Source organism: Pongo abelii, chromosome 13 (assembly GCF_028885655.2).
Source record: "Pongo abelii isolate AG06213 chromosome 13, NHGRI_mPonAbe1-v2.0_pri, whole genome shotgun sequence".
Taxonomy (NCBI): Eukaryota; Metazoa; Chordata; class Mammalia; order Primates; family Hominidae; genus Pongo; species Pongo abelii.
Window position 1 is genome coordinate 123,222,153 of NC_071998.2, and position 22,986 is coordinate 123,245,138.

General features: G+C 44.3%; 1 protein-coding gene across 2 annotated transcripts in view; it reads right to left on the minus strand.

The window, feature by feature from the left end:
- The window catches only part of MED27 (mediator complex subunit 27), a 224,933-nt gene that overhangs the window by 29,500 nt on the left and 172,447 nt on the right, over positions 1-22,986 (minus strand). For both annotated transcript variants that reach the window (NM_001134087.1, XM_054519549.2), the window contains 1 exon segment: positions 7,016-7,123. In NM_001134087.1, coding sequence (NP_001127559.1) covers positions 7,016-7,123 — 108 coding nt within the window.

Consider the following 22,986-nt stretch of genomic DNA (forward strand, 5'->3'; position numbering starts at 1 on the left):
CAGGATGAATAAGAATGACTTTTGCATCGTTTAGTTGTACCAAAATCACTGCCAAGATGACAGGGAGAAGCCAAAGATTCCAAATCTCACTTTTAGGAAGAGGAACACCGATGTCTGAACTTGGAACTAATATTGTTCTCCTTCCATTTTGAGCCCACAGCTGTTTCTTCTGAACTTCTTCACTGTTTACCCTTCCTGCCTGCTTACATCATACATAAGGAGACCAAGACATAAACACAGAGCCAAGAGAAACAGAAAAGAAGAATCTGCTAGATTAAAAAGTTATAGTTTTTATTTAAAAGATAAACATATTTAAAAATCCTTCAGTATCTGCAGAATGTCTTAATTTTAAAAAATCTAGAGAAAAATACGCATAGGTTTAATGAAAACATGGCCTCTCCAGCCTCATTGTGGATTCTCAAAACACACCACATTTATTCAAAGTGAGGATGATGCTCTTTTTAAAAGGTTTAAATATATTATTCAGGACCCTAGGGAAAAGCTCCTACCATCTGGGACAGAAGGACCTTAGACAATACGGTCTATTTACCTGGTGCACATGCGTGAAAAAGGGACCCCTTAAGCATAGGGCCCTCTTTTGCTAGGAGTGCACAGCAGGTGGTTCGTACTTGATTTTCTGCTAGATTTATGCCAAAGAAAGCCACTGAAATGAGCATTCTGGAGTCAATGCCCTGCCTCTCCTCAGGGCCAGGAAGATTTCAGAAATTCATTTCAGGGAGCCAGGACTGATCCAAGTGAATATTTATTAGCTTCAGCTTATTTGCTGCAGAGGCAGACATGGCTACCAATTCTTTGCTGGCTGCAATATTCAAAAAGGGAGCATTCTGGAAGCTGCAAAGCTTCAGTCTGATGAACAAGAAATTATTCTGAACTATAGTGTCAGGAAAAAGAAAGCGAAGCACCCTTCAGTATTCTGAGCAAGCATGAGAAAGATCTGAAAACACAAAAGTCAACCTTGTGGTAATTGGTGGCTGAGTCTGCAGTCTCAGGAGCAGCCTCCTGGCCTCTGGGGATTGCAGTATTTTAAGGGTGGGGTGTGGTCTGTTCTCAGGTGAAATGAAAACAAACCTTGCAGATGACCAACTGCTTCAGCACAGACACATCTGTTCTCAGGGCAAACACCAAGATATCAAAAGACCTCCTGACACACAGGAAGAACTGGTGAAAATGGTGACAAATCGAATTTATTCACTGACAAGAACAATCAGAGCGACCCAATATCAGCAGGCAGGTGATTCTGTCTGCAATGCTGACCACCACCACCACCTCCATCACAACCAGCAAGGGCGGATGCCATTTACTGATGAAGATGACGCATTCGGCCTGCCCTTTACCTGCATTACTTTTAAAATCCTTTTGGCAATAACATGAGGTTGATAAAACCATTTCCAATTCACAGATGAGGACGCTGAGGCTCAGAGAAGTTAGGCGACTTGTCCACCATTGCATAGTTAATGCGAGGTGGGGGAATTTGAAACCAGGTCTGTGTGCAGAGGCCCAGCTCTTACCCTGGGAGGAAGAGACTGCCTTCCAGTTAGACAGCAGGCAGGATGCCGGGGCTGCGCGCTCCCTAAGCTGTCACTTGCGCAGCTCTTCTGGGAGCATAGTTCTGCTTTGAGGCCTGCTGCTGTGACAACCACTGCCACTAAAATTCATTTAACAGCAAGTGAACATTTTGGCAGCTTATCAGAAAGTTATCAATTCTTTACTTCATTTCAAAAAACAGTGGAATCGATTCAAAATTATCTAAATAAAACTCGTAAGCCACACAAGGTTCCAACTTTTAGAACCTTTATTTAGTAGCTTCGTCTTGCAAGGTGAACAGGTGATAGGCCTGTCAGTTTGGGTAGAATGCTGCAAACCAGCTATGGTGACGGATCTCTCCATGTTGTTACCCACGTTTTCCAAACCATAAACTTCTATGTGGTCACCCTCTCAAATCTGCTGACCCTCCCCAGAGAATAAGAGTGAACAACAGCCTCACCCAAGAACACAGTGTTACAGGTCTATTATTCTTCAACTTTTCACTTTCAATCGGGACATGCATTTGTTACTAAAAAACTGCTGAAAGCACAATTTCAGGGCATTCTCTGCATATGAATTAAACTGGATTCCCCTTTCCCTGGCTTTCACCCTTCCCCCTAGAAGTAACAAGAGGCCATTTTTCTGAAGGTCGTCTGAACAATTTCAAAGGCTATAACAAATCAAAATGTTCCCTGCATCTGATATGAAACAGGGCTGATGCCAACACTTATTAGAGAAATCAGATTCAGCTCCCCACCCCCTCGACCCACATGCACACACAGCCAACTTTGAAGTGGGAAGAATGCGGGGATCAGAAATTACCCTGGAGACAGCTCTGGCTGTCTTTGAAGGTTTCCTTTGATACCACCATTTCTTTTCCTCTCTTATGCTCGGAGGCTAAAAGCTGCCTTTTTTATTGATATGGGGTAATTAATGAAGCTATAGCATTAACATAACCTAAATCCCCTAAAAAGATAAATTCAAACGAGACACATATTTTTTTCAGTTAAGTCTGACTGGTATAAAATCAGGACAATGGCCAGGTATTCATCTTCAATCCTGCCTTTTAACATGCTGAGTCATGGCTCTTGCTACTCTCTGATTACAATGAATAAGTGGTTGGTAAGTCTGAAAAGCATTTTTATTTTATTAGAGGAATCAGGCTATTGGTCCTTGGTATCAAAAATATGCACTGCAGGTAAAGAGACAGGATGCTAGGGTCATGGCGGTGGTTGTTAGAGCAAAGTGCAAAGTGATAGCCTTGCTGGGCTGGATTCTGATGGGGAAAAATCCTGCAAGGTCTGGAAATTAGGGGTGGTGCTGGGCCACTACAGCAGCAATAAGGATAATGAAACTTTCAAATGTGCTGGTTGCTTTGGGCTTGGAGGACACAGACAACCGCAGAGGCAGAAGTTAAGCCCATAGGAGGCTTCCTGAGCCACACCCAGGGCCTCTGTGGCTGTGCTCCAGAAGACTGCAGCAAAACACCCCCCTGCAGCCACCTAGGCACCAACTCAGCAAACGCAGGCTGCGTCCCGGGAGCAGCGACGTCTCCAGCAACAACGTGCTCTTGTAGAACACATGTCAGGCCCCAAGGGCTCCTTCCAGATGCCACATTTCATTTGGGATGTGCCAGACAATTCAACACATTAATTGCACTAATGCCTAGATTGTATATAAATAAAGTACACACACACAGACTACTCAAAATAGAGCACTAATAATGTCTGCATGGTTTATTTTTATCATTTGTGAAGTGCTCTGAAAAAAAGGGGCTAATCAAATTGGCTAGGATTAGATTCTGAGAGGAGCAGTCATTTGAGAGCTTCTCTGCCAAATGTGGTCAGTGTGTCCTTAAAATAACAAAGGGGCCTGGTTCTCTCAGTCTTGCAATTTCCACTTTTAGGGTCCCTGCTTACTGCTTGGGCCAACGCATACAGTTGTAAAGGGGGACGCAAGGCTTCCTGTCCCACCACATTTCTGATGTCAACCAGGGTCCCAAATGCACAGCCATTTTCCTTCGGAGGAAGAGAGAAGCTGGGCTAATCTCTCATCAGGAGGGCCTGAGGTCTCCCTTTACTTGTGTGTCTCCTTTATCCTTTGACTTATTTATGACTTCAATTCCTGCCGCTCCTTTAGTCCCCATTTCTCATTTTTGATTCTCCACTTTCCATTCCAGCTTAAGCATTTTCATAACCCAAGTAGGCTTTTTCATCATCTCCTCCCAGACAGGACTGGGCTCCTACCGTGCTCCTGGCACAGAAATGCACCCTACAGAGAGTCACACGATGGAGCCTGTGCCCTTGAGGAGCTCCTGGTAGATGCAGGATTGAGATCCAGCCCTGTGTGGCTGTGGGCAACTTTACCATTCTAGGTCTCAGTTTCTCCATGTGTAAAATGAGTCTAAGAGCAGCGCCTATGTCATGATGCTGTGAGGAGCATTCCATAGCCGCCGTGGGCAAAGTTCGCTTTGTGCAGTGCCTGCCTGACCAATGTGTGTTAGTATTGTTAGTATTTTTATTAATTGAAAGATGGACATGTAAATAATCATGATGCACCAATTCTAGTACTAGTACAAGATTGTTCTGAATTCTATGGGTGTGTGGATAATGATGATTACTCTGTGCTGTAAGGAGAGGCAAACCCAGGTCGGCCATCTCTAGAGCCCATGCTCATAAGCAAAGAGGCTCTTGGGAAAATGGAGACAGGATGGGAAGGAAGATGGCATTCAGCCGGTGTAAAGGGAACAGTAAAACTTTGTCACCTGGACTAGGAGGGATCCCAGGGCAAAAGGCACAGAACGTGCAAAGACATGAAAGAGTCTGGCATGTCGTGGAAGCTACAGGGAGCATGAGGCTGGAGATAAGATGAGGTGTGTGTAGAGAATGATGCCAGATGAAGTCAGAAAGGAAGGCAGGGGCTGCGCCATGAGGCATTTAGACGCCTTGCAGAGGAGTCTGGATTTTATGCTACAAGCCAGAGTTTTCAGAAGTATGTTCTACAAAATGGCAATGTCACAATATGCTCTAAGAATAAAGGAAGAAAAAAAGAATTTGGTGGCCAAATAAGTTAGGAAAATATTGCATACTCTCTACTCCCTGTAAGATATTCATAAGGCACATCAGCAAACTGGTTTCCACAGTAAAGAAACCCACTGAACTTTCTCTAACCCAGAGTTTCTCAAACTTGTTTGACCATGCATTGCTTTCTGCCTAACATCTATTAATATCCTACTTCCCTACTTTGGGGAGGGCTGCTTTGGGCAAGGGGGAGATGGCAAAAAGAAAGAGAATCATCCGCTCGCATGTGTATTTTAGGAAGACAGCTCTGGAAGCCAAGTGAAGGACAGACTGTGAGGGAAGCAAGACTGGAGACTAGAAGTGAGGCGGTGCATGCATTCTTCAGTGCAGAGATAATGAGAGCCGGAGAGGAGCGAGAGGGGTGGAGAGGGATGGGGGGCCCATTTTGAGAGTTACTTAAGAGGGAGAACTGCCAGTAATCACTGACAGCCTAGACCAGCGGGATGAAGGGAAGAAAGGTTTAACCAGTTAGGTGGTGGTACTGTTAACCAAGATAAGGAAAAGAGGAGGGAAACTGAGTGTAGGGAGAGAGATGATGAGTTTTGTTTTAGACAGGCTAAACTTGAGAAACATGGGAAGTCTGATCTAGAAACAAATCATGAGTGATCCTTGTGTGGGTGACATGGATGAGAATGGCCAAAGAGAATGCACAGAGGGAGAAGAAAACTCTGGGAAACTGGGAAGTCAAGGGGGAAGACAAGAAAGAAGGAAGTAACTGGAGCAGCTGAGGAGGGGCGATCAGAGGCGTTTTGGAAGCACCATACCTATGAGACTCTATACTCCAAGACCGTTATTTTAAGTTAGAATAAACATAATACTAGTTACCATTTACTAAGTATTGACTAGGTGGCAAAGTGCCAAGTGCTTTATGTGTATTACTTCGGACACTTTCAGTAAGGGGCAATTAAATAGAATGTTAAAGGTATCATGCAAAGTAGGTAAATTTCCACTCCTTCTTACGATCTCAATTCAGAGCATGCTTCATTTGCACCCTAAGTTTGGTAACTCTAGTAGCACGGTCCTGATTATGACTCACCTTTCTACGTATTTGTTCTTCATCTCTCCAATTTGTTTGTAAGTCCTTGGCAAGCAAGGGCTATGTTTTGTACCAGGAGTGACTATGAAGTTGTCAACTTTGAAAAAACCCAACAAGAATGGCATCTCAAAATGCCACTGCCCATGGTCTCCGCAAGGGTATACACTACCCTCAGTGCTGCCTCTCCTGCTGACCGACAGTGTGGAACCTTCTGGAGCAGCCGTCAGAGTTTACAAATCAGACGCACAGACCACACCTGACTGATTACTCACTTTACATGCGTGCTCCAAAGACATTTGTTTTTTCCAAAAAGAAAAAGGAAATCTCCCCTCAATGAATGATTTGGTATCAACGAGGAAATTTATGAGAACTGGGCACAGTCCTTGGAGCAGGAGTAGCATCCCACGTAGACAACACTTGTGTGGAATGTAGAAATGCTGGGTTACTTGTTCAAAACACACATCTCATTATATCACGGGCTATGCTTCTTATGTAACGCCCTGCTATGTGCTAAGCCACAGTTACCACCTTTTTTTGAAGAACATTCTATTCTCATTATAATGTGGCTGTTGGGTGGTGAGTGCTAGTATTCATACTAACAAACTTTTACATTTTAATGAGAGTCACGAGGAAGGAAAGGCTCCCGATGGGGTGGGGAGACCAGGCTCCGCGCTGAGAGTGGCCTGGGAGAGTGTGGGGCATCTCAGGCATGGTGTTCATTACACTCTGGTGCAAACACAAATGAAGGCTGTCAGCTCCCATCAGCATCCTCTGACGCTCTCTGTGGAGCCATATGGAGACTGTGCAGTCAAAAGGAATTAGGGGTTCACATGGGTGAACTTTCCATGAAACAAGTCACCCATGGAAATAACACGTCTTCTTTCAACAGCAGTATTCAATATATGCTGCTGTGCACAGCCACTTCCTAAGGGCGACTTGTTAGTTTTGTGGAAAGAGTGTCATCAGGTTGTGTCAAATGAATGGGAATTTTCCTCGTGGTTCTAGGAAAAGCAAAATGCTGAACCTTGGGCTATTGAGGAGCTGCTTGACTTGGGGAAAAAAACCCATTTCCTCAGAAGACACATTTAATGAGGCAACTGGGGTCTAAGGTGATAAATTAGAAATTCAACTAAGGGCATCAGGCTTAGAGGAAAAAGCAGAAGCTTGAGGAAGAATGCAAGCAGAGAGAATGAAATGTTTTTTCACAAAGTGTTCATCCTCACACTGACAAATCTATGTTTGCTGATCATTTCTGCTATGATTGCTAGTTTTTAATGCCATTCATCTGGGATTCGACTACATTTGTTCTGGGATACAGAAAATCAAGGAACACACAAGGATCCAGAATGCTTACCTTGCCATCTTCTGTGTAGACATTCTCGTTATATCCCTTTACTATTGTTCGATCAATGAACAGGCTCCGCATGACGACGATCACTTTCAACACCTTTCCCAAGGTCACCTGCCAAAACACATGTAAGCTGACACTTGAACATGCAAATCACACAAAGTTGGGCAGGAGTGTGAGAAGAAATGACCACCTGGCCAATCCAGTGAGACTGGATTCATGGTGCTGGCCCTGTGGATCCTCCAGCACTGGAAAATGAACTCTCAATAACAGCAAGTTCTTTCTGTAATCACTGAAAAATGTTTTGGGCCTCAACTCGTCTAACTTCCCTAAATTTATTTATATTTTTGGCTTACAAACTCTGAGGATAAGTTTCATATGTTTACTATCTGCTGGAAAAAGTAAAATCCTTCCCTTTCCCATTTTAAGATTTTCTTTTTCAAAGGCGAGGATTCTACAATTCTGGCAATTATAGGATTTAGTGAGCACGTTGTTTCGTACTATGTCGTGGCCCTATGTATACCTATGCAATATGTACAGAGTACAATATACAGAGCAAAGGCAAGTACCAAATGCCTCTTGGTTGAACTATCTATTTATAGTAACTGGTAAAAGTGGAAAAGCAATACCAAATAAAGTCAGGAGGTAAAAGGAAAGTAGCTGAATTTTATCTCCAAAAAAGAAACATGATCCTGGAAATACATTTAAGTGCTTTTACTCTCAGAACCTAAGCACATATTATACATTTTTTTAAAAATCCTTAAAAAAGTGCAGTTTCATGTATGCCAGGGAAAAAGGAACCTGCTGTGCTTGCTGGAATAGGCTCAGCACCAAGAATAGAAACAGCACCTTCCTTTCTTTAGGGACACTATGGTGTGGATATGGCTGTTTGCCCCCACCAAAACTCAGGTTGAAATTTTATCCCCAGTGTGGTGTTGGGAGGTGGGGCCTAGTGGGGGGTGTTTGGGTCAAGGAGGCAGATCCCTCAGAAATGGCTGGGTTCATTCTCGCCGTACTGTGTCCCTGCTCTGGCGAGACTGGATCAGCTCCCTCGAGAGTGGGTTGTTATAAAGCCAGGATACCCCTTGGGTTTTGTCCTTCACACGTGTCTGCCTCCCCTTAGACCTTCCACCATGTTGTGATGTTTGTGATGCAGTGCAACACAAAAGCCCTTGCCAGATGGTGAAGCAGATACGGGCATCATGCTTCTTATACTTCCTAACCGGCAGAACTGTGAGCTTAATCTCTTTTCCTATGAACTACCCAGCTTCAGGTATTTGGTTATAGCAACAATAAACAATATACAGATGAAGACGAGGGGCTCACGTAACTCTTCTAAGACTTTGCTAAAGCTTTTCATTTCGTATATGAGACCCTGGACGCAGACCCCAGCCTGGGTCCCGCCCGCCCATAGTCCGAGTTGCTCTGATGAGGCTCTGACGTCACAGAATTTGCTGAAAGAAAGCCCTGCTGAGCTGCCTAAGGTAAGAGCCTTAGCCCCAGATGGCAATCCTGATCCTTCAACTCCAACCTGCCGTCAGTTTCTGGGGATGCCACCTCCAATCACCCCTTCCTTATGTCCCCATTCCTTGCAGTTTTCCAACTGATCATCCTCAACAATAACCTTCCTCTTTCCGTGATTAGTCCTGGGTATCAGTGAACACCTCCAACGTTTGATTCCTTCAATAATTTCAAGCGTTAGATTGATAGCTCTATTTCTGTATACTTTAAATAGTACTGAATACAAACATGGTAAGAAAAAACATTTATTTACATTTAAGGGAATGCTAATAAAGGCATCCTATTTCTGTATAACACTTTTAAATATTGTCACACCATGTAATGTTCAGTGGGTCTCTATTTTTTGTTGTCCTATGTCCAATCAATGGGTCATTTTTTCGTGTGACTGAAAAGCCCTATCTAAGGATGCCAATAAACCATGGACGTAGAGCGAGTAGCGCTGTCTTTAGTCAACATGGAGCCTACTGGAAGAAAGGGAAGGAGGGACAGCAACTGAGTTATCGTTTTTTTTTTTTTTTTTTTTTTTGAGACGAAGGCTTGCTCTTTCATCCAGGCTGGAGTGCAGGGTGTGATCTCGGCTCACTGCAATGTCCATATCCCAGGTTCAAGCGATTCTCCTGCCTCAGCCTCCCAAGTAGCTGGGACTATAGGCGCACACAACCACATCTGGCTTTTTTTTTTGTATTTTTAGTAGAGACGGGGTTTCACCATGTTGGCCAGGCTGGCCTCAAACTCCTGACCTCAAGTGATCCGTCTGCCTTGGCCTCCCAAAGCGCTGGGATTACAGGCGTGAGCCACCACGCCCGGCCGAGTTATAGTTTTGTAGTTACAGGCACTGAAATCGATACCTTCTCACTAGGCTAAAGTGAATGTAGGTCCAACACATTCTCCACAGCTCTCCTCTGGAAGGGCCACTGTTTGTAACTGCACATTTTAACTTTCTTTGTTAATAAGCCTAGGTGACTAAGCAACTGTTTCCTGAAACATCAAAACCTGGCTGATATTAATTAAATGATAAATTGCCTTTGTAATTTAAGTTTCTTAAGATGGATTTTAGAAATACACACTAATAACACCAGAAATTTTATATTCAAATTTTTTTTCTATTAAAAGTTAATTTTGGTATTTTAAAATTAACTAATACTTAAAAATATAAATGTTTATTATGGAAAAATCTAAAATTAGAGAACAAAGGAAGAAGACAGTTGTTCCTGGTCTTGAGATGGAAAGATAATCACCATTAACATTTTGGGGTACTTCCTTTCAATCATTATATTATCAAAGGTTTATGGTTTTTGAATTTCTAACATCATTATAATGAAACTATATACGTATATTTTCTTTCTTTTTTCTTTTTCTGAAACAGAGTCTCGCTCTGTCGCCCAGGCTGGAGTGCAGTGGCGCCATCTCGGCTCACTGTAACCTCCGCCTCCCGGGTTCAAGCGATTCTCCTGCCTCAGCCTCCTGAGTAGCTGGGATTACAGGCGTGCGCCACCATGCCTGGCTAAGTTTTGTATTTTTAGTAGAGACGGGGTTTCACCATGTTGACCAGGCTGGTCTTGAACCCCTGACCTCATGATCCGCCCGCCTTGGCCTCCCAAAGTGTTGGGATTACAGGCGCAAGCCACCACGCCCAGCCATGTATATTTTCAAATCAAATTTTTCCTTAAAGCTATGACAAGTATTGTTCCATACTGCTATACAGTCTTCAAAATCAGTGTTGCATTGCTGCACGACATTCTATTGAGAGGATATCCTATAATTTCTTTAACCATTCTCCTATTGGTGGGCATTTGGGTTACTTCCAAGTTTCCCCTAATATAAACATGGCCGCAGTGTATACTTTTGTTCACAAAGTTTTCACCACATTTGGAATTATTTCCCTAGATTTGCAAAGTCATAATTATGGTGGCAAACAATACAAATATTTTAAGGCTTTTGATATAATCTGCCAAACTGCTAATCACAACAGTTGTGCCAACCAGAAAGGTATGAACACACCTATTTCATTCTGTTCTTGTCAGTGATGGGCACTACTAAATCAAATCAAAACAAAGTAAAATCCAACAAACCCCTTCCCTGCCCAAAGTGCCAACTTAATTGATTTTTAAAAACTTCTTATTATGGAAGATTTAAAAACGTATACACGAGTAAATGAAATAGTACAAAGAACCCCACGAACCCATCCCAACTTCAACAATCACCAACTCTTGGCCACTCTTGTCACCTCCACCTCCACCTCCTTTTCCCTCCCTATGTTACTCTTCTGAAACAAATAACAGCCATGGTATCATTTCATCTGTAAATATTTCAGTACATATTTCTCAAAGGGTTCCAAAAGCACAAAAGCAGAACCATGACACCCACATCTAATACAATAATAATGCTCCAATATTATCAAGCATGTAGTTCAGTGTTCAGATTTCCAACAGTCTCATAAATGCGACTTTATTACAAGTCTGCTCATATCAGGCTCCAAATATGGTCCACACAATGTGACTGGTTGACATGTCTCATAAGTCTTTCCCAAACTAAAGAGATCCCCCTCCCAACCCCATGCCCCCATTTTATGTGTTGAAGAAACTGGGTTATCTCCTACAGAGTTTTCCACAGTCTGGATTTTGCTGGTGGCATCCCAGTGGTATACTTTAACATGCTGCTCCTTCCTCTGTATTGCCTGCAAATTGATAATTAGATGAGATGCAGGTTTGATTTTTTTTGTTTTTTTTGGCAAGATGACTTCCGGGGCTATAGTAGTTTATGGATAGTCAGTACGAAAAGTCTTGCACTGGCTTACTTTTGGGATCTTCTGAATCCATGAAGCTCTACGAAGTTTGTCAATTCTTATTTATTCATTTATTTATTTATTTATTATTTTTGAGATGGAGTCCTGCTCTGTCACCCAGGCTGGAGTGCAGTGGTGTGATCTTGGCTCACTGCAACCTCTGCCTCCTGGGTTCAAGCGATTCTCCTGCCTCAGCCTCCTGTCACCACACCCAGCTAATTTTTGTATTTTTTTTTTTGGAGAGATAGGGTTTCGCCATGTTGACCAGGCTGGTCTCGAACTCCTGACCTCAGGTGATCCACTCGCCTCGGCCTCCCAAAGTGCTTGGATTACAGGCGTGAGCCACCGCACCCAGCAAATTCTTATTTTTTATAGAGCCAAAAAAGATCCTGGTGCTCATCTAAGTTGAATAGGCATAGAATTATGGCTTTATGCATTTTTTTTTTTTGAGATAGTCTCGCTCTGTCTCCCATGTTGGAATGCAGTGGCACGATCTTGGCTAGCGCAACCTCCCTTCAAAGTTCAAGCGATTCTCCTTCCTCGGCTTCTCTAGTTGCTGGGATTACAGGCGTGCGCCACCACACCCGGCTAATTTTCATATTTTTAGTAGAGACGGGGTTTCACTATGTTGGCCAGGCTGGTTTTGAACTCCTAACCTCATATGATCCTCCCACCTTGGCCTCCCAAAGTGCTAGCTAGGATTACAGGCATGAGCCACTGCGCCCAGCCTGGATTTTTAACATGGTCATAATATACCCAGTTTTGAAGCCTAACATTTTGAGGCTTTAGAGTCAGGTCTCTCGGGTCTGCTGTTGGAAAGCCTGGCCTAGCTACCTACCTTCTCTGAACATCTAAATGGAGATAATGGCACTCCCATCTCAGAATGACTGTGAGGAGTCAGTGAGACAATGCACAGGTGAAGGGGATGGCACAGGGCCTGGCACAGGGAGTGCTCAGTGGCAATGCTATTGTTACTTAGCCCAAACCCCTGTTTGGACTTTATGGAGGTGAAACGGTTTGAAGCCAGTTAACGTCAAAGCTGGAACCAGAACTGCTGCTGTTGCCAGGTCAGTGAACTGGCTGACCTGGCCCTTATGTTAATTTTCCCTCCTGCTGTCACAACTGGGGCTACAGGGAGCTGAGAGGGGGTGACAGTTGTGTTGGACCTGAAGGATGAATAAGATTGTGGGATCTGCTGAGCGACCGCTGAGCAGAAAGTGCCTGCAAGCTTGAGGGTCAGGCAGCCAGACCTCCTGGCGGTGGCCATTTGGTGTGCAAATCAATTGCTCCTACTCTCCAGCACTGGGCTTCAGGCCCTCATTCTCCACTTGCAGGCAGTGTGACCCAGGGCAACTCAGACAACCTCTGGTGCCTGTTTACTCAGCTGTGAAATGTGGTGGGACCTTTTGAGGAAACTGAAGGAGGCGATCCATGTAAAACTTGGGCCTAAGGGTGCGGTGCGGCAGGAAGGGTAATGTAACAGGAGCCCTCCTGGCTCTGCCATCGAGATGGAGCCTGGTGTGCGCTCTCTAGCAGTCCTTCCAGCCCTCACATCGCTCTACAATGATCTCCGATTCTCATGTGTCTGGCATGTGCCAGTTTCTAACGTATCTGCCGGCACCAGGTTGTAGTGATCTTGAACTTTTTGATAGACTGATAAGGCAATGCAGCACATAGAGGCCAATGGGCATCTTTCCACAAACTAGCCAACGCTGGTCACAGTCAGAAGCAAATCGCCCACCGACGGGGGCTACAGGTCGGCTCTTGGCAACTGCTATAGGATACCGCTAATAAAAGCTAATGCCATCTGGTAATGAAGCGAGCTTGCTGTTGCCAGGGTAACACTTTTCTATACCAAGCAGCACATTTCCAAAGAGCTCGCTCACTACTCATGGTAGAGAGTCAGGGGAGGCACTATGTTTCCTGTGCAGGCATCAAGGTGCACTTGAAGAGGAAGCCCAGCCCGCCTCCCATCTGGCTATCGCCTCCCAGAAGTGCATTTAGAAAACCTGCCCCTGCCCAGCACCCCCATCAGGTCAGCTGCACTCTGGGCAGCGGGGGCTGAAACCGGTGGTCTTCTCTATCTGCTTTTCCAGCAATCGCCTGCCAAGCTGTATTCCACGAAGAGAATTTCTAGTCCACTGTGGCAAGGCAAGTCACAAGACAGGAAAGGAAAAGTGGGAGGAAAGTAGAAACAGTATTTAGTTCAGCTCTGCTAACTGACGTCTAACAAAAACCTAACAAATCTGGTGGTTGAAATGATATCTCTACTGCCTGACCATGTGAGCTGAGAAGGTGAGAGGGGCTGGTCACTTAAAATGTTCTTCCCCTAGAACTTGTGTAGGGGGAAAAGTGCTTTGAAACTGAGCGGTATCTGCGTCTAGGATCAGGGGAGGTGAGCTGACCAAAAGCTTACCTGCACGAGGAACCCGGGTCCATGTAGCATCCCCAACCTGGCAGAAAGCATGTGTGTGGGAGGTGAAGGGGGATAGTTCAGGGGTTTGTCAGTTAGACAAATGGTGGCATGTCTAAGCCCTGCTTTGGGGAGGGGAGTGTGTTATTAAAAAAAAATTAAAAAGAAGCCAACTATTTATTTAAAACCTTCCATGAATGTTATTTTCTGTATACAAAATAAAAGTCTGATATGTAGGCGCCCTTAACGGATCTGTTGTAATTTAAATGATGTTTTTCCAAGTATAGCAGAAAGAAAGAGAGAGGGAGAGGGAGAGAGAGGGAGGGAGAGAAAAAGAGGGTAAGGGAGAAGGAGGGAGGGAGAGAGGAGAGAGACACAGAGGAGGAGGGGGAGACACAAGGAGAGAGGGGGAGAGAAAGAAAAAGGGGGAGAGAGAGGTGAGAGAGACAGAAGAAGAGATGGGGAGAGACGAGGAGAGATGGGGAGAGAGAATGAGGGAGGGAGGGGGGGAAGGAGGGGAGAGAAGAAGGAAGGGTGGAAAGCGGGGGACAGGCGGGCACACCTAAAGGAGATTTAGGAAGTGTTTTCCTTCATACAATACTGAGAACTTTTCTCTTTGTACTAATTCCAAAGAAAGAACAGGCTAACGTGAGTGAGTGCAGTGAACAATGTCTTGTTGAAGAAATGTCTGTACTGTGTGCAACACTGGGCAAGGACACCGATTCACAGAATCATAGAATTGTAGGCTGAAAAGGATATAAACAATCATTTTCTCTAACTCTCCCATGTCTAAAGAAGTAAACTGAGGCCTAGGGAGGTTAAGAAGTATCAAATATGGCTCCTACCTTAAAGAAGGTAACAAAATTGACATATACCTGGAGTCACTGGAGGGCACCTAAAGTGCTCTGCCACCTGGAGCTCACAATGTGCTTGAGGAACGGAGGGAGGAAGGCACTGCCTCACTGAGCTGTCTGGCACAACCAGAAAATGCCTGGTTCAGCACCTGCCCAATTCACTGCACATTTTGAAAGGGTGGAGTTGGCTATATAGATGAGCAGTTCCCAAATGGGGTTCCAAATGGGAATCTCCTCCAAGAGGTGTTTTTAGATATGGTCTGTAAAAGCTGATCAGTGCCCCTACACTTTTCCTAGGGGGTCTTTCCTCCATATCATGCAGATTTACCCCTTTGCTCTGGAACAAGGGCAGGTGCATGCACACAGGGCAGGCAACTTTCTCCTCTGTCTGCCTAACAACCCGGGATTCAGCCCAGGCAGTTGTCTTATTCCCATTCTTAATAGAAAGAAGCTGAAGTTTTGAAAGATTTGAGTCCAAGGTCACTGGTTTTCTGTGAAGGGCCAGAAGCTGCCTCTTGCTGTTTCCCTACCTCATACCTGGTCCATGACCCCACATCCGTGTCTATAAATCACAAGCAATGGTGACCAAAGAGCCTTGAGTCATGGACTCCTCCAGCCACCCAGCAATCCTCCTCCAGGGCTCTGTTAAAGGGCTCAAAGCCTTGCCAATCGAGACTCCTGGCTTCCCTCACAAATGACTTCATACACACAGCACTGACCCCATCTCTAAGACGCTAATAAACTACTTGCTTCCTCTAATTGTAGCATTTTTTAAAAAGTTAGCACTCTGAATTCTGCACAGCTGCTAGGTACGTGTAGCCCTGACAGAGTCGTGCTGGGCGGAATTGTCCTCTTAACAGCAGGCTCGAGAGCTGCGGCAGCAAGGGGGATGAGGGAAACTGGCTGTTGCTTCTTTCTAGGAAAACTGTAAAATTGGATACAGCCAAAAGAAAACAGACAGACCAACTCTGAAAGGCTGAAACTCTGGCAGAGCTGGGGCAAAGAAGATAAACAGTCACGCCAAGCAAGAGGGGGCCACCAGGACTGCATCGAGCGGGACAGTAACTGAATCATAAAAAGAAAACAGAGCAATGTGACTTGGAAACCAAGAGGTCAGACCGAGGGACTGTCAAAGCTAAAACCGATGTTCTTCCATACTGAAGGTCACTCATTTTGCTCTGCAAAACCAAATCAGTTGTGCCTCCGATGATAAAACACAATGTAATATAATGTGATACAGGAAAGGAGAAATGGCCCTGGGGGTGGCTCCCATGTCCGGACTAGACTCCAGATACAAAGTTGTTATAGCCCTAAGAGGTGAATTATATTTTTCCTTTGACAAGGTCCCAGGAAAAATGAGGCAGACAAACTGAATTTAGGGTCTGTTTGCCAACAAGTCAGAAACCAACGTGCCAGCAAGATAGGAGCTACAGTTCTGGACACTGGGAGGAAAAAAGACCTGCATTTGTGTCTTGGCTCTGCTCCTTCCTGGCTATGTGGCCTTGAGCAAGTCACTTACCCTCTTTAGGCCCCAGTTTTCTTGCCTGTCAACCCTGGAAGGAATGACACCGTGCACGTGAAGGGCTCAGCACCACATCTGAAACATGGCAGGGCTGGGTCAGTGGTGGCCACGGGGTGTATTAGTCCATTTTCACAGTGCTGATAAAGACATACCCGACATTGGGCAATGTACAAAAGAAAGAGGTTTATGGGACTTACAGATCCACATGGCTAGGAAGGTCTCACAATCATGGCGGAAGGCAAGGAGGCACAAGTCACATCTTATGTGGATGGCAGCAGGCAAAGAGAGAGCTTGTGCAGAGAACTCCCATTTTTAAAACCATCAGATCTTGTGAGATCCACTCACTATCATGAGAACAGCACGGGAAAGACCTGCCCCCATGATTCAGTCATCTTCCACCAGGTCCCTCCCACAACACGTGGGAATTATGGGAGCTACAAGATGATATTTGGGTGGGGACACAGAGCCAAACTATATCACAGGTGTTACCCCATTAGTGCCCTCGGCACAGGGAAAGGCAGAGTGGGATAACTAGGGGTTTGGAGCCTGAGACCCAGGTTCAGATACTGTCTCTGCCATGTACAGAGCAGAGTGGCCCTGGAAAAGGCAGCCCACATGCACCTTGGCTTTCTTACTTCCAACATGGAACCCTCTCTAAGGACTGCACAGCTGATGCTATTGAGCATCCATGAGAGCTACTATTGGACACTGCACTCAGTAGGCACTCCCTGCATGGTGGCAAATATTATCACTGTTGTCATTATTATTTTTTTTTGAGACAGTGACTCACTCTGTTGCCCAGGCTGGAGTGCAGTAGCATGATCTCAGCTCACTGCAACCTCCACCTCCCAGGCTCAAGTGATCCTCCTGCCTCAGCCTCCCAAATAGTTGGGACTATAGGCATGCGCCACCACACACAGCTATTTTTTCTTTTTTTTTTTGAGACGGAGTCTCGCTCTGTCACCTAGGCTGAAGTGCAGTGGCGTGATCTCGGTTCACTGCAACCTCTGCCTCCCAGGTTCAAGTGATTCTCCTGCCTCAGCCTCCTGAGTAGCTGGGATTACAGGCCTGTGCCACCATGCCTGGCTAATTTTTGTATTTTTAGTAGAGACGGGGGTTTCACCATGTTGGTCAGGCTGGTCTCGAACTCCTGACTTCGTGATCCACTCATCTTGGCCTCCCAAAGTGCTGGGATTACAGGCGTGAGCCACTGCGCCCAGCCCAGCTATTTTTTGTATTTTTTGTAGAGACGGGGTTTCGCCATGTTGCCCAGGCTGGTCTTGGACTCCTGGACTCAAACAATCCATCTGCCTCAGCCTTCCAAAGTGCTGGGATTACAGGTGTGAGCTACTGCGGCCAGTCTGTTATCATTATTTTTAAAAATTATTAAACACCCTGCCTAATAAGACGTGTTTTATTTTTATATTTTTATTATTTTTTTAGAGACAGGGTCTTGCTCCGTTACCCAGGCTGGAGTACAGTGGTATGATCATAGCTCACTGCAGCCTGGAACTTCTGGACTAATTTTTCTTTTTTCTTTTCTTTTCTTTTTTTTTTAAATAGAGATGTGGTGGGTGGGGGGGCGGTCTCACTATGTTGCCCAGGCTGGCTTTGAACTCCTGGCCTTGAGCAGTCCTCCTGCCTTGACCACCCAAAGTGCTGGGATTACAGGTGTGAGTTATTGCACCTGGCCAACAAGGTTTTTTTATGAGGTAGCTTATTCCACTCACGAGTGAACTGGGGTCATTTGCTAAAGAGCCATCAATGTTAACAAGTTGGGCAGCACTTCCGATTTTCCTTAGCTCTTCTATATTCTCCTCTCTTCTAAATTCAGAAGTATCCTGGTTGGAGGGGAATTTCAACACAGTAGACTAATCCATTTGCCAAGTGTTATAAAAGGTTTTCATGCCTGGGAAGGGTTATGAAATAGTTTTCCATCTCACATTGTAAATATAAAATTCTTCACAATCTTCCTATCTCATCTCGTCTCCCTTTCAATAATAACAACACAAGTTCACATAAAATGTAAAGGAACAAAGACAGAATAGAGAATTGTGCTTCCCAATCTTGGTTTCACGCTACCTCTGGGCTTCCCTTGCAGTCTTGGGAAAAATCCCCCAAACTATCAAAATTAGCTCATTTAATTTATAAAACATATATTCAAATATATAAAATATAGCCCTTCCAGGGAAAGTGAATACAGAATTAATGCCAATGCCTGTATAAAAATAGGGCCTCCAATCCAAAAAGATTCTATGTGAATCAAGTGGGATACAGGTTACCTGACAAAATGGGAAGCTACCATTTTCTTGAACATACTGAAAATGTCAAGGTGCTCCTAACAGATGTGAAGAGGAATCCTCGACAGCACACATTCTTTATTTGTACGTGACACTGAACATGACAGTAATGAAGCCTGCCTCACACTGTGTTCCTGTCTCACTGAAACTACCTGCCACCCAAGGAAGCTGCTGTTTTCTGTGCTGGGTGGAACCAGCTGGTCTAGGGATAGGCACCCTACACAGTGGCCTGGTAGAGAAGGCTCTGCCTCATACTGCTTAGGCCAACAAAGCTGCCTCCTTCCAGGACCAGGTACGGTGGCTCATGCCTGTAATCCCAGCACTTTGGGAGGCCAGGATGGGAGAATTTCTTGAGCCTGGGAGGTTGAGGCTACAGTGAACTGTGATCAAGCCGTTGCTCTCTAGCTTGGGTGACAGAGCAAGACCTTGTCAAAAAAAAAAAAAGAAAAAGAAAAAGAAAAGAAAAAACCAACTTGCCTCCTTCCAGAATTTGGACTGCAGAACATGGAGAAGAACCCAGAGCTGCCTTGGACTGCAAATTGTTTGCCCTTCCAGTTCCTTCTTCCTCCCATCTACCCAACAAGTATCTGTTAAATACATATTATGTGCAGGCCAGGCATTAGGCACCCAGAGTGAGAAATGAAATAGACATTCACAGAGCTAACAGTCTAATGAAGAAGACAGGCAATGAAGAAGTGTATAAATACGGAAATAGAAATTGCAAAGAGTTATGAAGGAAATGAACAAAACGGGGATAGCTTAAAGAGAGATTATTCAGGTAATATCTACATGTGAAAAAATGACATTTAGAACAGATCACTCAATTATTCACTTGCTCATTCACTTGCTCAAATATTTATTAAATACCCACCACGTGCCAAGCATTGTTCTAAGGACTGGAGACTGAGCAGGGAATACAACAACGTGTGCTCTCAGGCTTGTACATTCTTGGATGGGGGAGGGGGTTGTGGGCAGATAATAAACAAAAAATATTTGATCCGTATGAGGCTGTGAAGACAATAAAGCTGATAAGGGGGTTGGTTCAAGTTTGGTTGAAACCTACTGGGTACGACAAGGTCATCCATGCCCAGTGCCGGAGCAGAGTGGCACAGGCCGAAAGGGCAGCACCTTCAAAGGCCTGGCATCCTAGGAACAGAAAGGAGGTCGGACAGGTGGGCAAGAGTGTGGCTGGCCACCAGGGGCCTTTGAGGCTCTGATGAGCTGAGTTTAGTCTGGGTGAAATGGAAAGCTACTGTAGGGCTTTCAGCAGAGGAGTGGCATGTCTGATGTGTGCTTTTAAAGGAACACCTTCCTGGCTGCTTTGTGGAGGCATCAAGAGAAGAAATGGAAAGACCAGGAGAGGGAATGATGGTGTTACTGAAAAGGGTCCTGATCCAGACCCCAAGAGAGGGTTCTTGGATCTTGCGCAAGAATTTGAGGTAAATCCATAAAGCGACAGCAAATTTATTAGGAAAGTAAAGGAAAAAAAGAATGGCTACTCCATAGACAGGCTGCTCAACTGATTATACTTACAGTTTCTTCTTGATTAGATGCTAAACAAGGAGTGGATTATTCATGAGTTTTCCAGGAAAGAGGTGGGCATTTCCCAGAACTAAGGGTTCCACTCCTTTTTAGACTATATAGGTTAACTTCCTGACATTGCCAGGGCATTTGTAAACTGTCATGGTGCTGGTGGGAGTGTCTTTTCAAATGCTAATGCATTATAATTAGCATATAATGAGTAGTGAGGATGACCAATGGTCACTTTTGCGGCCATCTTGGTTTTGGTGGGTTTTGGCCGGCTTCTTTACCACAACCTGTTTTATCAGCAAGGTGTTTGTGACCTGTATCTTGTGCTGACCTCCTATCGCACCCTGTGACTAAGAATGCCTAACATTCCGGGAATGCAGCCCAGAAGGTCTCAGCCTCATTTTACCCAGCCCCTATTCAAGATGGAGTTGCTCTGGTTCAAATGCCTCTGACAATGGCAGCTTCAACTAGGGTGGTGGCAGTAGAGAAGTGAGAAGCCAATCGATTTAGGAACTGATATGATTTGCTGATGGAGTGGATATGAGGAGTGCGAAAAAAGGGGAAACTAAGTACGGAAGCCTGCAGGCTTCTGGTTTGAGCACCAGGTAATGATTTTGCTATTTATTGAGAAGAAGAAGGGAAAAAACCTGGAGGGGAAATATCACTTCCTTTTCACCAAGTTTAGGATACTTTTGAAATATGTAAGTGAAGAGATGTTAAACAGGCAGGCCAGGCACAGCTGAGGGCTGAGCTAGAGACAGTTCAATTTTATGAACAATAATAATAGGCCCTCTTTTTCAAGGCAGCCTGAGTGAATCTCAGATAAGCTGATGCTCATCCTAAACCCACTCCTGTGAGCAGCATTAGTTTGGACTCTGAGGGGCTCAAGGGGGCTCTTCCCCAAACGTGGTGGGCCCCTGGACTTAAACAGGACTGTCCTCTTGATGAGGCAGATTCAAGTCCAGGTGAAGGTGGTCCCCACACAGACCTGCCGCTTGCATTAGAAGGGTACTACAGTGCCCTCTGTGACAAACTTGGCCCTGTTAAATCTCCACTTCTTCTGCTGATACCCTGTTAGGCAGCACTGGCTTTTTAATATTTTGTCTGTAGGATATACGCCAACTTGACCTTGATGTAGAAAATTCTAATACAAATCAATATGTGCACAAGGTCACTTTAAAAATCCAATTAATATGAATGGAAAAATATGTCCTACAGTTCTGTGGGCTGAAAGCAGAACAGCTGCAAGTTAGCAACAACAACAGAGGCAACCATACAGCACTGTTTGGGTTCTTGTGTGTCTGAGAATGCAGCCCTCTGTGTCCTTAGATACATGAGGTAGTTAGAATACGGAAAACTTTTTTATTTTACTTCTATTTAGGGTAGCTTAAAATTAAACTGTAGTTTGTTTGAAGAAAAACATGAGATGTACTGAAAACTGTGAATTCCTATAACCTAATTTTAAATAAATTAAACTCTGGACTTCAACTCACCCAGGAATCCCTAGAGAAATCTAAGGCTTTTATAAGATTTGAATAGTAGCAGTTTGCATTTATGTAGAATGCATTTACAAAACTGTTTGCAATGATCACCATGATATAAGGGGAAACTGAGGCGCTGGTATTTAAGAGTCTTGTTTATTCCTACAAGCATTATTCAACCAGGGCTCTAGACACTTCCTTCTCAGATTTACCACCTCTACCCCTATATTTCACTCCTGATTAATGAGAAAATTTTATTTTATGCCAAGAATTACAGAACCACACAATAAATTATAGGAATGTATTATATATTACTATTATTACTGGATTCTTCCATATTGTTCTATTTTCCTTGTTACATTGTATCCCATTTGGAATCTCAGGTTTTCTATCCTTAAACCAGGTTGTAAGAGAATATAAATGATTAAGCATCTACCTAAAGACAAAACTGCCTTGTAACATCAAGGAACAGCAGCAAATTATGTAAAATCAGAATGTGATATTAGGGGTGCCAGTGAAATAACATAAACCTGTTTCTCAACTCATTTACCTTTGGATTTTTTTTTAAAGGGCTACTGAAGGGCCCAGAGCTGAGTAATACAGAAAAGTCCCACACTTTGCACGGCTTTTTCAGCATCCTAGGGAATCCTCACGGATTTGAAGTGCAGATGTCCTGCTTTGCAGGGCTGAAAAGAAAGCTTCCATCTAAACAACACCGGCTAAGGTCACAGACAATTGTGTGAGTGTGTCTGTTCACCTCCACAGATTACACTGCAGCAACAAATTAAAAAGAGCCCAACTCTTTGCAGCCAAAGGACAAGCTGCTGCCTTGCATAATGTCTGCTCTGTCCTCCCCTCCTGGACTGGTGCGGAGGATCGTTTTGCATTTTCCTTCGTTCGAAAATAATACAAACCAGCAGACTTCCCATCTAGCCCTCCCCACCCCCCACAACCACCAGTTACCTCATCTGCCACTAGTATTAATGCTCTTCACATACTCATTATTTTTTAATGATGCCTGTTTGTAAATAGCAAGATGGGATGCAATTAAACCATGAGAGGCTAAATAAACGCACATACTAATTAGGATCTTTACAAGAGATTTTTTTTTTCATGTATAGACTGGAATTTAACTTTCATTAATCTAACTTAATTGCAATAGTGCACCAATAAAGAGTCAACACAAATTAAGTGCTCTAAATGATTTCCCCATATTAAGGATAGCAAGTGATCCTTCCTTTGGGTAACAAGCCATAGTGTGCCAGAGGAGGAGACTAAATTGGAAAACAGTGCCACTAAACATTAGGAGGATTTTGGCACGAAGATAGGTATTGACACCATTATCAGAATGCTGGTGCTTCAGATGCCTGAAGTTAATGAGGTCAAGGTCACAGGTTCAAACTGCAGCTTCATCCCTCTTGCGAGTCAACTAGCTTTGCTTGGTTCCATGGTAGCAGACATCACCCCTTACATGTGTCAGCTGTCACTGGTTCCAAGAGAGACCAAATAAGGGTTTGGAACAATGGGTTCAAATCCATTCCCACTCCTAGAATAATAATGGCCAGGAACAT